Source organism: Myotis daubentonii, chromosome 11 (genome assembly GCF_963259705.1).
Source record: "Myotis daubentonii chromosome 11, mMyoDau2.1, whole genome shotgun sequence".
NCBI lineage: Eukaryota > Metazoa > Chordata > Mammalia > Chiroptera > Vespertilionidae > Myotis > Myotis daubentonii.
In genome coordinates, this window is record NC_081850.1 from 48,382,741 (window position 1) to 48,397,410 (window position 14,670).

The 14,670-nt window shown below is 38.3% G+C and overlaps 1 protein-coding gene across 4 annotated transcripts in view; it reads right to left on the reverse strand.

Annotated features, from left to right (window-relative positions):
* Window positions 1–4,892: 4,892 nt before the first annotated feature.
* The window catches only part of GKAP1 (G kinase anchoring protein 1), a 67,886-nt gene continuing 58,108 nt past the window's right edge, over window positions 4,893–14,670 (reverse strand). For all 4 annotated transcript variants that reach the window (XM_059657017.1, XM_059657018.1, XM_059657021.1 and 1 more), the window contains 4 exons: window positions 11,892–11,955; window positions 8,494–8,564; window positions 7,615–7,692; window positions 4,893–5,218 (listed from right to left, as the gene is read on the reverse strand). In XM_059657017.1, the coding sequence (XP_059513000.1) occupies window positions 5,171–5,218; window positions 7,615–7,692; window positions 8,494–8,564; window positions 11,892–11,955 (261 nt within the window). In that variant the 3' untranslated portion in view covers window positions 4,893–5,170. The remainder of the gene's footprint in view (window positions 5,219–7,614; window positions 7,693–8,493; window positions 8,565–11,891; window positions 11,956–14,670) is intronic.

Here is a 14,670-nt window from a genome sequence, read left to right on the forward strand (position 1 = left end):
TAATGACCAAAATACCTAGTATTAAAGTGTATGAACTAGGAGCAGGTGAGGGATATAAAGAGAGAGTTTTTTGAGATGGCTGTAGATGGTAGCACAGGAAGTCCTGAGAACCTTGGCCATTAGCCCATTGTTAAAGTGGCTTTTGCAATAAAAAGTACATTTGTCAGACTGCAAATGTTCCAGAAAGCCAGAAACATGACAGATTAGTTTAAAGGGACACAAGAGTATGGCTAGAGTCAATTGATTGGACTAGACCAGTAATACCAAAGGTGACAAAGTGTCAACAATGGTGAGGCACCACAATAACCCTGAGATGGGCAAAAGTCCAATGTAATCAATATGCCAGCAGTGGGCAGGAGCCACACTTGTGCAGTGTGGCCTCATTCCCTGTGAGACAAATGTGTCATCTTTTGTCAGGAGTCCAAGTTGCAATCAGTGTTAACCTTTGCATCAGAAACATAGATTCCTTACTCTGCCCACTCCATGATGATGACACACGGTGTAGACCATGCCCAGTACAATGATGGACAGCAGCAGCAATGGTGGCAATCAGGGCAGCACAAAGCTCTGTCAGCAACTTGACTCCAGTCATTCTCAACGGAATAGCCCCTACCATGACATCTACATGAGAGACCCCAGTGTTTGGGTCAGCAATTGTGATTTGTTTATACACTTCATGTCCCCAAAGAGGATGTGTTTCAATCTGCCAGTCTGTAGTTTCCCAAGTGCAGAACGAAGAGCTAGGCTGTTGGCAACAGCCCAAGAGTTAGTACAAACATAACAAAGTTCATCAAGAGGACTACTGGCCAGAAATGAGAGTGGCCTTTAATTCTGCACAAAGTATAGTGACCATGTCCACTGTTGGTTCTACATGTTAACACCGAAGTTGAACAGCCACAATAGATCTGATAGGTTTCAGTGTAGCTAAACCATCAGTGAATCAGGTCCAGGCATTGAGGGGAAATCCTGAGTTGAGAGCCCCATTGAGTCAGCAGCTTTACTTCACACATAAAGTCAGAGGGAAGAGAAGGCAGTGATAAAGTTTCTCCAGGGGATAGCTGCCACTTTTCCTTTAAAGCCAAGATACCCTGGGCCAGAACAGCAGCATTCTTGAATATATCCCTTCCATTTGCTGAACAAGGCTTATTTAGCCCTTCCCACCTTGGTAGTCATTCTGTCCAAGTTGACTCACCCCCAAATGGCAGTATTAGGTGGAGTCACACAGCCCTTATCAGTCAGGCATTCAGTTTCAACAAGAGCTCAATAGCAAAGCTAATAAATAGCTGCCTTTTTGTTTTGTTCTGTTTTTTTTAGAAATGGAATATTTGGGAAATAGGCTTGCTTCCCCCCCCCCCCCCACTTTTTATTTAAGAGAAAGAAACATCCATTTGCTGTCCCACTTATTTATGCATTCATTGGTTGATTCTTTTATGTGCCCCGACTGGAGAGTCAACCCTCATTCTTGGCATATTGGGACAATGCTCTAACCAACTGAGCTACCCGGCCATGGCAACTAATAGCTGCTTTTCAAATGGGGTGTATGTGTAGCTGTGTTAAGGAGGCTTTGAGTTCGAAACCCAAAGGGGCACCTCAGGATGGAGGCTGCCTCCTCTTACCAGAGACACCAATTGGCAAAATTATCATTCCTGTAGATTTCTAGCTCAAACTGTGGAGCCTCAAAGTCACTAGCACTACTCTGCTTGCGACTCTTCTCAATCAGGAGAATGTCCTCTGGCATTTAAGGAATGAGGAAACAGAGGTACACATCAATTCCTACTATACATTCAGACCTAAAACAATGATTGAATTGGCCTGGAGGACCCCACCCAGGTCACATTAGCATTCCTTCTCCAGGTGAATCCTGCCTAAGCCCTATTGGCTGCATTCTCTAGATGCCAGCTCCCCCAGGGGGCTGAGAGAATGGTGATGGGCTCCTATATCCAGCAGAGCCATATAAGTTTGAGTTCCTCTCCACCCCAAAGTTCCCCCAAATACTTGCCAAGCAAACAGACCTTTGGTCCCCCTTGGTGACAGGAAGACTTGGCCCCTCTCCTAATCATCTTTGCCTTAAAGTAGCTGAAGTTGGGGCAGAGGAGGAGGGGAGGGATCAAGCAGCAGGAAGCAGAATGTGTGCCAGAAGCAAAGTGCAATGACTGTATTAAGCACTGCAGTGGCTGACTGCAGCTTCATCAAACAAACTTCCAATGTTCCCAGACCACCCAAAGTGCTGTATTAGGTAGCAAAGTTCTAATTCTGCCCAGAGTGCAGTGACCATGTAACTGTGGCAGCCACAGCCACATTGTCCAGCTGTGGCTGGAGTTTGTCCTTTGGTTGATGACCTTCTTTGAGGAGATCACCTTCATCTGGGCATGTGCTACCCCCTTATCAAAATAACATCTCTTAAATTCAACGTAAGTGGTAGGGGGAGTTTTCCATGAAGGCAGGGCTCATTGCAAGAAGTTATCTAGATTTCTTTGGGTCTGTTTTTCAATCTTCAGTGGGTTACCTAATTAGCATTGTTAAACCCAACCTGGGGCAATAAGAGCCTTAATACCAATCTAAATACCTCATTTATGGTTTTTGCAGGAATTAGTCTGCCTTGGAAAAATCCCTCTAAGTCTTAGGACCAAAGCTCCTTACAGCAGTTTGCACTGTAAAAAAAACCCAAAAACTCTTGAGACCTTTTATGATCATCTCGGGATGCATCTAAGGTTAACGTGATAGACTGAGGGAAGAGCTGAGCTGAAGGACAGCCTAGCTGTTGCCATTATTAACAACTAGGGGCCCGGAGTGCGAAATTCGTGCACTGGGTAGGGTGGGGGTGTCCCTCACCCCAGCCTGCCCCCTCTCACATACTGGGAGCCCTCAGGCAATGTCCTAGTGACGGCTTGGGCCCGCTCCCTGCTCCCCTTGGGGATAGGGCCTAAGCCGAAGTCTGGCCTCCCTTTGTGGGAGGTGACCGAGCTGATCAGGGGAAGGCACCAGCCCCATCACCCCACTGCTTGCAGCCACTACCAGTCACCGCAGCCAGCAAGGTTTTTTCATCAACACGCACTCCAGTCCCTTCACCATGAAAAAATGACAACTTTCTTCAGGCATTTTCAAGATGTGTCTTTCATATAATAATAATTTATTATTTTTTTTTATCCTCACCTGAGGATATGTTTCCATTGATTTTTAGAGAATGTGGAAGAGAAAGGGAAAGACAGAAACATCAAAGTGAGAGGAACACTTTGATTGGTTGCCTCCTGCATGAGCCCTGACCTGGGCCCCGGCCAGGGAGGAGCCTGCAACCTAGGTACACGCCCTTGGTCAGAATTGAACCCAGATCCTGCCATCGGCAGGCCGAGGCAGTATCCACTGAGCCAAAGTGGCTAGGGCAGGATATGACATTTCTTAGCCCTCCAGCAGCGGACCTTCCTTTTTTTCACCAGGAGTGTGGTGAAAAACCCTAGATCACCTTTTTGGATTCTTATTACCCAAGTTACTAAGAATATTACCAGTGGCATACAGAGAGCTTAGCCAATGAGCGGTCAGAAAAGGTGTTTCCTCCATAGTTCACACCAATTGCCAGCTTGGCCCCCCCGGCCCAGGCCTGACACCTCTGGCCCAGGCTTCAGGCCTGGGCAGGAGACCCCCATATCCCCCTGATCACTGGCTCCGCCCTCGGCCAGAGGTGTCGACCCCCATCACCCTCCGATTGCCGGATCGGCCCCTCGCCCAGGCCTGATGCCTCCGCCAGAGGTGTCAGGCCTGGGCAGGGGACCCCCCCATCTCCTCGGCCAGAGGCGTTGACCCCTATCACCCTTCAATCACCGGATTGGCCCCTCACCCAGGCTTGATGCCTCGGCCAGAGGAGTCAGTCCTGGGCAGGGGACCCCCAGACCCCTCCGATTGCCGGCTCCGCCCCCCACCCAGGCCTGACACCTCCATCACCCTCTGATCGCTGATTCGGCCCCTTTCCCAGGCCTGACGCCTCCGCCAGGTGTCAGGCCTGGGCAGGGGACCCCCATCTCCCCCTGATCACCAGCTTCTGGGGCTTCTGGAGCCAGCCTGTGGCCCGACGGGCGGCAGGCAGGCAGCTTCTGGGGTCGCACACGAGGGCCTGGATGGCAGCTCTCGCGCTGTCCCGCCCTGCCTGCGGTATGCAAATTAGCCGCCATCTTTGTTGGTGGTTAATTTGCATATCACACTGATTAGCCAATGGGAGGTGTAGCGAAGGTATGGTCAATTACCATGTTTGTCTATTATTAGATAGGATGCTTACATGCTCATTCCTTCATCTCCCAAGCCTTCCAGACAAGGTTCTAAAAATCTGCCTGGTTTCTGCCCACAGCAGTTGGGAATTTCCCTTTCATGTTTAATGTAATGCATGTTTCTGTCACTATTGTCTGACAGAAGGCAAAATGTAGTATTAGTTGTTACTTTGGCATGAACCTGAGGCTGATCTAGTAACAGCCTCTACTTGCCCTTCTTGCAAGCTAAGTTAACTTGGACACATTTTGTGGATGTGGACAGAGAAGACACAAATCTCCTAGGTCAAGGACAAAGGACTGTTACTTACATCAATAGAAAGAGTGTCAGCATTGTCAGGCACCATTTCCCCAAGGCCCAGTTCCCAAAAAGCAATGCCAAGAGGACTAGTGTCATCTGTACATGTAGTGAGCTCTGTTATAAGAGAGGAGTTCTGAGCTTAGGGAACCCCAATCGTTTATAGTAGGCAGTAAACCTATTATATCAACCATTTTTCACTCATCTTGTATGTCCCATAGGTTTAGCATGCAGAAAGTGCTGAGTAATATTCACTGAACTTAACAATCCAACTAACTGGTTGTGCTATAAGCAAAAATAATATGTTCACATTGTTTCTGAAACTTAAAACATCAAACATATTAATGGAAGAGTAAATTAATTTTATTGACTGATGAAAAACTAAAGTGATAAGAAGGATGGATAGTAAACAATAATCATTGTGTTCTGCTGGAATTCTGTTTTTCTTCTTTTCACTTTAAGCCAAAAGGACAAAAAATTATAGACTGTTAGTAAGCTAATTGTTTTACATATTTCAACAAAAACTGCATAGCTTAGCAGTTGCACAGCATTAAATATATACATTTTTGCAAAACCCTGAAAGTTTTAATTTTTGTGTTGACCTCAAAGGCTAATGGAATCACCTACACTGGTCGAATTCAGAGCTTCTTTTCCCTTTTCTGCCACCCTGTAAAGAAAAATAGGGCAAATTATTTAGAAAATACCATTTTGGGGCCATTTTCATCTTAAGAATATATGAAACCAAAGGCATTTTGAGTATGAGAAGGAAGCATTTTTTGAGTTTGTTGCATATTTGAATATGCATACTACTAAATTATTTTATAGAGTTATTTTTACAAATGGTTAAAGTAGTTGTAGAAAAGTTACCCCTCTTTGAACTAGTCTAAATTTAGTAAGTTCACCAACTATGTTACTTTTTTTAGAGCTCTTTTAGACTGTCCCAGCTTCTTTTTTTTTTAAATAAAAATTTTAATCAATACTAACACAATTTATTCCATATGATCCCTTTTGGGTAATTCAATTTCTAATGCAAGTTTTGTCTAGTCTTCTTACCAGACAACAGCATTAGAAGTATGATTTTGTTCATCACTGGTTTGAAAAGTAGATTATACTTTTCATATTGCTCAGTGACATATATATACATCTGTATTTAATCTGTCCAATTTGACTAGGGCCAAGAAAAGAGAAAGGCAGCTTAAAAGACAAGAAGTATTTTACACAAATTAACATAACATTTTCTGCTTTATTAAAAGTAAATACTAATTGTAGAAATATGGAAAGTACAAACGTACAAAGAAGAAAATTAAAATCACCCATAACTACTCTACCTACCCCTCTTCATTTTAACCACAAAAATGATTTGATGTATTTGCCTTACAATTTTATAATTTTTTTCTCTCCATCTTTTATAAACTATGGCAGTGTATCCAAGTTAATTGATTAGCATCACGTGAGTAGTAATATTTATCAAATTCTGATGTCTAAACTTTGTCCCAGACCTATTTATTCACTATTACCAGGACTGGGCCAAACTATCTGTAATTCAAAAAGCTCTCAAGTGATTCTGATGATCAGCTAAGTCTGGGAACTACTTGTCTGTGAAAAGTGCATTTCTTAAAATGGTGATTATGTTAGGGGCACATGAAACACAGGCCTATTTAAAAATGGTGGCAGCTTCTCTGTATTTTTCTCATCTCTTCACTGCCTATAACTTTTCTCTTGGTGATCAAAAACATTTCTATATCAACCTTCATTTAAAAAAAAAATCAAGTGTAAAAATGCTGTTATTCATTCCTGACTAAATATAAGTTTTCCAAGGATTCATTCAGAGAAAGTATAAAGAGGTTATCTGGGACCTGAAATGTGTAATCTCATCTTAAAAACAAAATTTATTTCTTGTTTACAGAAAAGTAAAAATAAATTTTTCAAAAGTGTTTCTATAAAATAGATCCCAACTTCACATAGGTATCAACGTTATACAGCTTAAAACTCTTACCTTGCTTCTCAACAAGATTTCTTTTTGTTGTTGTTGTTAAATATATTTTTAAATATAATTTTATTAATTTTTTTACAGAGAGGAAGGGAGAGGGATAGAGAGTTAGAAACATCGATGAGAGAGAAACATCGATCAGCTGCCTCCTGCACACCCCCCATTGGGGATGTGCCCGCAACCAAGGTACATGCCCTTCACCGGAATCGAACCTGGGACCTTTCAGTCCACAGGCTGACACTCTATCCACTGAGCCAAACCGGTCAGGGCAAGATTTCTTTTTAAACACACAAAATATTTGAGAATCATTTTCAAAGCCTCCCAGGCAAATTCTCATTCCCAGACTGGTAAGATGTCAAAGCTGGGGCTAAATAACTTTTATGTTCTCTAGGCCATCAATGGCTTTCCTTTTTTGTTTTTTACTATGACCTAACATTAATTTTTTATATCATGACTTAAACACACATAAATACATATAAGTAAATATATGTGTTTATATATACATACAGATACACATATACTAAAACAAACCATTAACATTTTTTACTACTTCACCCTAAATAAAATGCTGAATGCCAGTTTGTGTGTGCAGAAGAATTTATAGAATTAAAAAAATCACTATTTTGCTACAAATATCAATGGATGCTAAACCATTGGGTAAAAAGGATCTCGTCACACAATCTCAAAGTATCACTCCACATATAATTTATTAATTTATAAATATACCTTTACAGTAAACACATCTAAAAGATACTGATGTACACAAATGATTAAACTTATTATATAATGGGGCAAATGTCATTATGTGCTTTCCTTCAATATAAGTCAATGGCATGTATGCTGCATCATTTATGTAGTACCAAGAATTTTTTCTGAAATACTTTAGTTATGCTGCAAATACCAGTATCTAGAAAAACCTTAACATTTTCTAAAATGTAAATTATATAAAACTGTTATTATTTCTGGTGAATAAATTTTGGCCTAAGAATAAAATAGTCCACTTATTCTCAAACAGTATCTATTTCAAATGTATTATTTGTGATGAAAACACTTTCAGAATTATAAAAGCATACCTGATATTTGGCTAATTCTGCTTGTAATACTTTCACTTTAGATCTTTCTTGTTCTAACGCAGCATGAAGTGAAGTCACCTATAACCAAATATTCAATTTTTTAAAAAGACATTTTTTGTGTTTTTAGGCAAATACTCTTAATTCATTTTTATTTTTAGCTTTGTGTATTTTTTTTACATTCAAAATAATTTTGTATTCTTTTCAGATGTGTAAAGCATAATGGTTAGACAATCATATACTTTACAAAGTGTTCCCCTCAATATTTCCAGTACCTGCCATCTGGCATCAGACATATAATAACCTTAATTCTTAACACTTATTCACAATGATAATTTTTGACTACTGAATAAACTGAGCATCAGAAGAGAACCTTTCCTCACCACCCCAATTTCAATTAGGCACTTTACTTAGCTATATACTAGAGATACACATAGGACAAGCTCACTGTTCTAAGACCATGGATTAAGAATGGGCAGGGCAGAAAATCAAGCCCAAGGGTAGGATAAGTTCTATATGCCCTTTCTATCTCTATATTCATAGTCCACATCAACTAAAATACAACCTTATCTTCACCTATTCTTCAGGACATAGCTACCTCCCTTAAACAATAAATAGAACCTTCATTCATTTGCTAATACATAGTAATAATTTATATCACTTTCTTTTTTATTCAATTTATTAGGATGACACTTTAAATAAAATTATATAGGCTTCAGGTGTACAATTCTTAATACATCACCTGTATACTGTATTGTGTGTTCACCAATTTATATCACTTTCTTGCAGTGTTGATGGGCTATATTTTTGTTTAGTCAAGTTTCACAATTCAAGACTAAGGAACAGCTTAAGAATATCAGTCTTATATACAGTTTTCCTTACCTGTATAGTCAGTTCATTCTTGATACTTTGTGATTCATCAACTTGCAGAAGTATTTCTGCCTTATCTTTCACTGACAAAAAAAGGGGGGGTGGGAAGAGTAGTATAATTAATTTTGTCAATCACTCCAATGCTTTTACAGTACTTTAGTGACCCAAAATAGCAATGCAGTCAGGCAAAGATTAATTGTCCTCCTACTTAATGAATGTATTCCTTGATCCTATATAGTTCTTAGTTTTCATTGGGAAATTCTGATAATATATTATCATATTCTTGGAAATTTTAAATTTTCTGTAGTGCTGAAAATTAATTGTACAGATATGATGAAAGAGTAAGTTTATCCATCTACAGTAAAGAGGACAAATACACAAAAAAATAAATTTCACATAGAGAGAAAACTTTAAACACCTTGACTAATCTTTTTTTGATTAATCTTTAAGATTAAAAAAATATAGAACATTTCTATTTCGTTTTCTTAAATTGTCAGGGTGATCATATACGCCCACAGAAATTATTTATATCTCACGTTTCATACCAATAAAGCACTGTCAAATAAACAGCTCATATGATCATATCTGATCATATAACATCTGTGGTCTCTCAGAAGTATTCGTTTGTCTAGAGGTTTTTTCCCCTCTTTGGGGAAGTAAGAGATCTATATTTTAGCCCCTTAGTTTCCTTTAAGCATTAAAAATCTCCACATGGCCAATAAACCCCATGGTATAATGGCTACAGAATGAAAAGCTAACTCCTCAACTTTAAAAACAAGCTAAGGAAAAGAAAAACAAGAGAGGTTAAAGAGGTAAAACTATAATAAAATTTGTAAGAGAAGAAATGTTTAAGTTTTTTTGAGTACCAATATCACTACAACTCTACCAATATAATACTGTAAATCAAATTTATTTTTCAAGTTTAATATGATATGCAATAAGGTGTGTAACGTATCTAGAAACGTATCAGTCTTTCAAGAATCAACTTGGGAACTTTTATGAATTACACTTTCTACTCCTCCATCTTCATAATTAAACACACACACAACTAAGAACTAGTGACTTTTTAATAATTATGTAATACTTTAATTACAGTCTCTTCTCCTATAATGCTTGTTTCAATGACACTGATATATTAGGAACAATTTGAACACAACAGGAATTTTGTATTTGCTTAAGCTCAATTGTGTGAACATAGAAAACTGCACCCATGCACACAATCAAAATAATCTACCACCTATTTCAGTTCAGTTCACCGATTTTCAAGTCTTCCATAACTTAACAGTAACACACAAGTTATAACTCTCTGAAGCCTACTTCTACAAGCAAACTACGTTGTGTTTAACCATTTTTAACATGTATAAAACTGTTATACTGTTTTTATTAGATTCCCATCTTGTTTTAAATGTTTTAAAATATAAATATTTTTTATTTCAGAGAGGCAGGGAGAGGGAGAAAGATAGGTAGAAACATCAATGATAAGAGAGTATCACTGATAGACTGCCTCCTGCACACCCCACACTGGGGATTGATCCCCTAACCTGGGCACATGCCCTGACCGGGAATCACACCATGACCTCCTGGTTCATAGGTCAGTGCAAAACCACTGAACCACACTGGCTAGGCAGATTCCCATCTTTTTTTAATGTATCACTGATTAAGTTTTTGAGTGTTGTATGCTTCTAAGCCCATCTCCTTCATAGGCCTTATTGTTTTAACTGTGTGATTTTGCAAATATTGGTGAATTTAAGGAACATGTGTTGCATTATAACAGAATTGACTGTATTTACATTTATATTATAAATGACAGAGTACATGTACTCTAATGTACTGTATTTTTCATGTAATGATCCTATATCAAATTCTTCTAGTTGGATTATTTACAGTATGGAGTATGGACACAAATTTTATTTACTGGTAGCCATTTTTAATCCATTATTGAGAATAAGCTTTTATCAATTAATATTCTCACTTTTTACATTTCTTTAAGCAAGAAATATTTCTTTTACATATTTAAAAATCATATATCCTTGCCCTAACCGGTTTGGCTCAGCGGACAAAGCGTCGGCCTGCGGACTCAAGGGTCCCAGGTTCGATTCCAGTCAAGGGCATGTACCTTGGTTGCGGGCACATCCCCAGTGAGGAGTGTGCAGGAGGAAGCTGATCAATGTTTCTCTCTCATCGATGTTTCTAACTCTCTATCCCTCTCCCTTCCTCTCTGTAAAAATCAATAAAATATATATTTTTTAAAATCATATACCCAATACCTTTAATTTATTCAATTAGAAACGTACCTTATAAACCAATTATTTATTTTCATAATTTTATGCATTAAATGAATCTTAAGATGATGGTTTCTAACTGTCCAAATAATGCCTTTCCCCATTATTCTTTAATTTCTATTTCATCATAGTTAAGTTGTATAATAGTTAAATTAGTTATAAAATAATTAAAGGGTTATCAAAAGCCTGAATCTACTTCATGACTATATATTCTGTTCAATTGGACAAGATTTCTGGTTTTTAATCATATTGATTTCATAACTGTTATTTAATAATATAGTTTAAATTTTGGTTGGACAATTCTACTCCCTGTATCTTCATATTTGAAACAATCTTCCGGTCTTGTTCACTTATTCTTCAAGGTGAGTTTCACATTTTCTTAAGTGCTATACAATACTCTCAGGATCTATATTTGGCATTTCATTAATACTTATTAACAGGGAAAATTTATTTAGACAATTTTGTCCATTCAAAAGAAGATTTTCTCATGTACTCATGTCTTTCTCTATGTCTTTTATGGTTAATAATTTCCTTTGCGTAAACTTTATATTAAAAGTTAATACACATTTTCTTTTCTGTCATGAATGGAAACTTTTCATAGAACTTTCAAGGTAAGTGTCACTAGGTAAATATAATCAGGAAAGCAACTGATTTGTGGGCATTCACATATAACATCAACCTTACTAATCTGATCTGTAGTCAGTTTTGGTTGACTTCCTTGGCTTCCTGCTTCTACTGCTGAAAGTTTAGAGTGGCAGCAAAAGTATGAAGAGTGGGGGGGTGGGGAGGGGAAGGAAAACCTAAAATGATGATAGGTCTTCTCCTCTAATAATTAAAAAGCAGAATCTTAAGCAAATGTTATTCTTGTTTTCCTGCTAAATGTAGTCTAACAATTCATAAGAATTGAAATTTCAAGATTTCTCTTATGTGAATAATTGTAAATTTGTATAATACCTAAGGTACTATAACAGTGACTTGTAATAACAAAATTATCAGCAACAATCCATTTTGTATCACTCTGGGAAACCTTTTTATTTTGTTGAGTTAATAAATCACGTATCTCGAAAAATTCTCTTCAAATCTTTTTTAAGATTAAATTTTAATTCTAAAACCACAAAAATCACTTACTTTCACCTTCCTGAAGCATTTTCAATAACTGTGCATTTCTTGCCTTTACTTCTTTATACTTTGCCTGATAGTTAAAGAAAAAAAAGATTTAATTTTTAAAGTAAATGATAAATTCATGGTTTACTCTCAATATATGGTCTATGAGTTCTTGAAGACATAGTTACTTTTAAAAGAAAAAGGATGAAGAAAAATGTATTCAGAACTGTCTACTACTTAAATTGTATCCCTCGTGACGGAAAGAGATAAAAATGGAGAAAGCAGGATAATATTAAATTTTTCTGAGGACCTTCTCTTTTCTTCTTCAAATAAAACCCTTAATATTTCAAAATAATTAGAAGAAAAATGATTCATGGCTCTATACCAGGAATATCCAGTAGTATACTAGAACTTTCTGTATCTGTGTTATATCTGCCACTGTCCAATATGTGACTATTAACTACTGAAAATAGACCTAGTTTGACTTTGGAAAATACAGTTTTACCTTTATTTAAAGTTTTAATTTTATTAAATTTAGGTATACACATGTAGTGGTTACTGAATTGCACAGCACAGCTGTGTCTTCTCAGTTAAGACTAAATTTACTAATCTCTTGTTATTTCAATAACTACTGGTAAAGTAATTTTTGGCAGACATGAATTAGTAATTTATTGAGATATCTTTTAATTCTTTTTCAATTTTTTTCTCCAATGTCTTAGCTTCTTCTCATACTACATAGGTGATACAACTATACATTTATGAATAAGAACTGTGTTTCCATGTTAATCTCCATATTCTGGAGAATTTTCCCGCAACACCACCTTTATTCAACATATAACCCACTCTGAATTACTTATAAATACTTAATACATTAGAAAAAATACATTTAATACAATATAGAAAAAAACAAATCAGGAACATATCAGTATAAAAAACTTGTCATTTCTTCTCTTATCATGTACACAGATATATACAGAAGTTACCAAATTCAAGTCTTTCTTGTAAGAGAAATTTAATGTATTTTAAATCAAGTCCAATAAATATGGCTTTTACTAAATACTCTTCCCAGTAAATTGCTGATGATAAATCAGTAATGTAACCGAGTAATACTGAATACAATGAACAGAAGTAAGGACCAAAGTAAATATACAGTGAACAGGACTTCTGAGCTGCTTAGAAATGAACAAGAGAAAGAGCCAGTGTGGAGGAGAACCAAGATGGCGGCATAGGTTAATGCCGGAGTTTGCTGCTTTGAACAACTACTTCAAAAGTGAAACCAAAAAACGGAAGGGACATCACCCAGAACCACAGGAACGCTGGCTGAGTGGAAGTCCTACAACTAGGAGGAAAGAGAAACGCATACGGACACTCAGAGGAGGCCCAGTGCTGAAGTCAAATTCTGAGGTGCGGAGTGCGAGGAGCAGGCTGGCGGTGGAGGGCGCGGTTGTTGTTTTCAATCGGGCGGGAGTCACAGACTCTGAGCTCCAGATCTGGGCGAGTCTCTAGGGACCCAGACTCAAACGGGAGAAGTGGGACTGTCTGGCTTCGGTCAGAGCGAGGGCAGCTTTCTCTCCGAGCTTTGCAGCCGGTGCTGGGACTCAGAGAGGCAGAGCCCCTTGGGACAGGACTGAGAGCCGCCATAACTGCTCTCTCCGGCCCACCCTGTTGATCCTGTGCGACCCGCCCCGCCCAAGCCCTGCACAGAGGCATTTGCCAGATAGCCTCAGGCAAAGGCTAAATTAGCACCTCCCTAGAGGACAGAAGTTCTCTCACTGCTGACACAGCTGATTCTCATAGCCACTTGGCCTGGAGGTCAAACCCTCCCTGGAATTAGCTACAACAATCAAGATTTATCTATAAGACTGCGAACAAAGACCACTAGGGGGTGCACCAAGGAAGCATAACAAAATGCGGAGACAAAGAAACAGGACAAAATTGTCAATGGAAGAAATAGAGTTCAGAACCACACTTTTAAGGTCTCTCAAGAACTGTTTAGAAGCTGCCGATAAACTTAATGAGATCTATACGAAAACTAATAAGACCCTCGATCTTATATTGGGGAACCAACTAGAAAGTAAGCACACACGGACTGAAATAACGAATATTATACAGACACCCGACAGCAGACCAGAGGAGCACAAGAATCAAGTCAATGATTTGAAATGCAAGGAAGCAAAAAACATCCAACCGGAAAAGCAAAATGAAAAAAGAATCCAAAAATGCGAGGATAGTGTAAGGAGCCTCTGGGACAGCTTCAAGCGTACCAACATCAGAATTATAGGGGTGCCAGAAGATGAGAGAGAGCAAGATATTGAAAACCTATTTGAAGAAATAATGACAGAAAACTTCCCCCACCTGGTCAAAGAAATGGACTTACAGGTCCAAGAAGCTCGGAGAACCCCAAACAAAAGGAATCCAAAGAGGACCACACCAAGACACATCATAATTAAAATGCCAAGAGCAAAAGATAAAGAGAGAATCTTAAAAACAGCAAGAGAAAGAAACTCAGTTACCTACAAGGGAATACCCATACGACTGTCAGCTGATTTCTCAACAGAAACTTTGCAGGCCAGAAGGGAGTGGCAAGAAATATTCAAAGTGATGAATACCAAGAACCTACAACCAAGATTACTTTATCCAGCAAAGCTATCATTCAGAATTGAAGGTCAGATAAAGAGCTTCACAGATAAGGAAAAGCTAAAGGAGTTCATCACCACCAAACCAGGATTATATGAAATGCTGAAAGGTATCCTTTAAGAAGAGGAAGAGGAAGAAAAAGGTAAAGATACAAATTATGAACAAC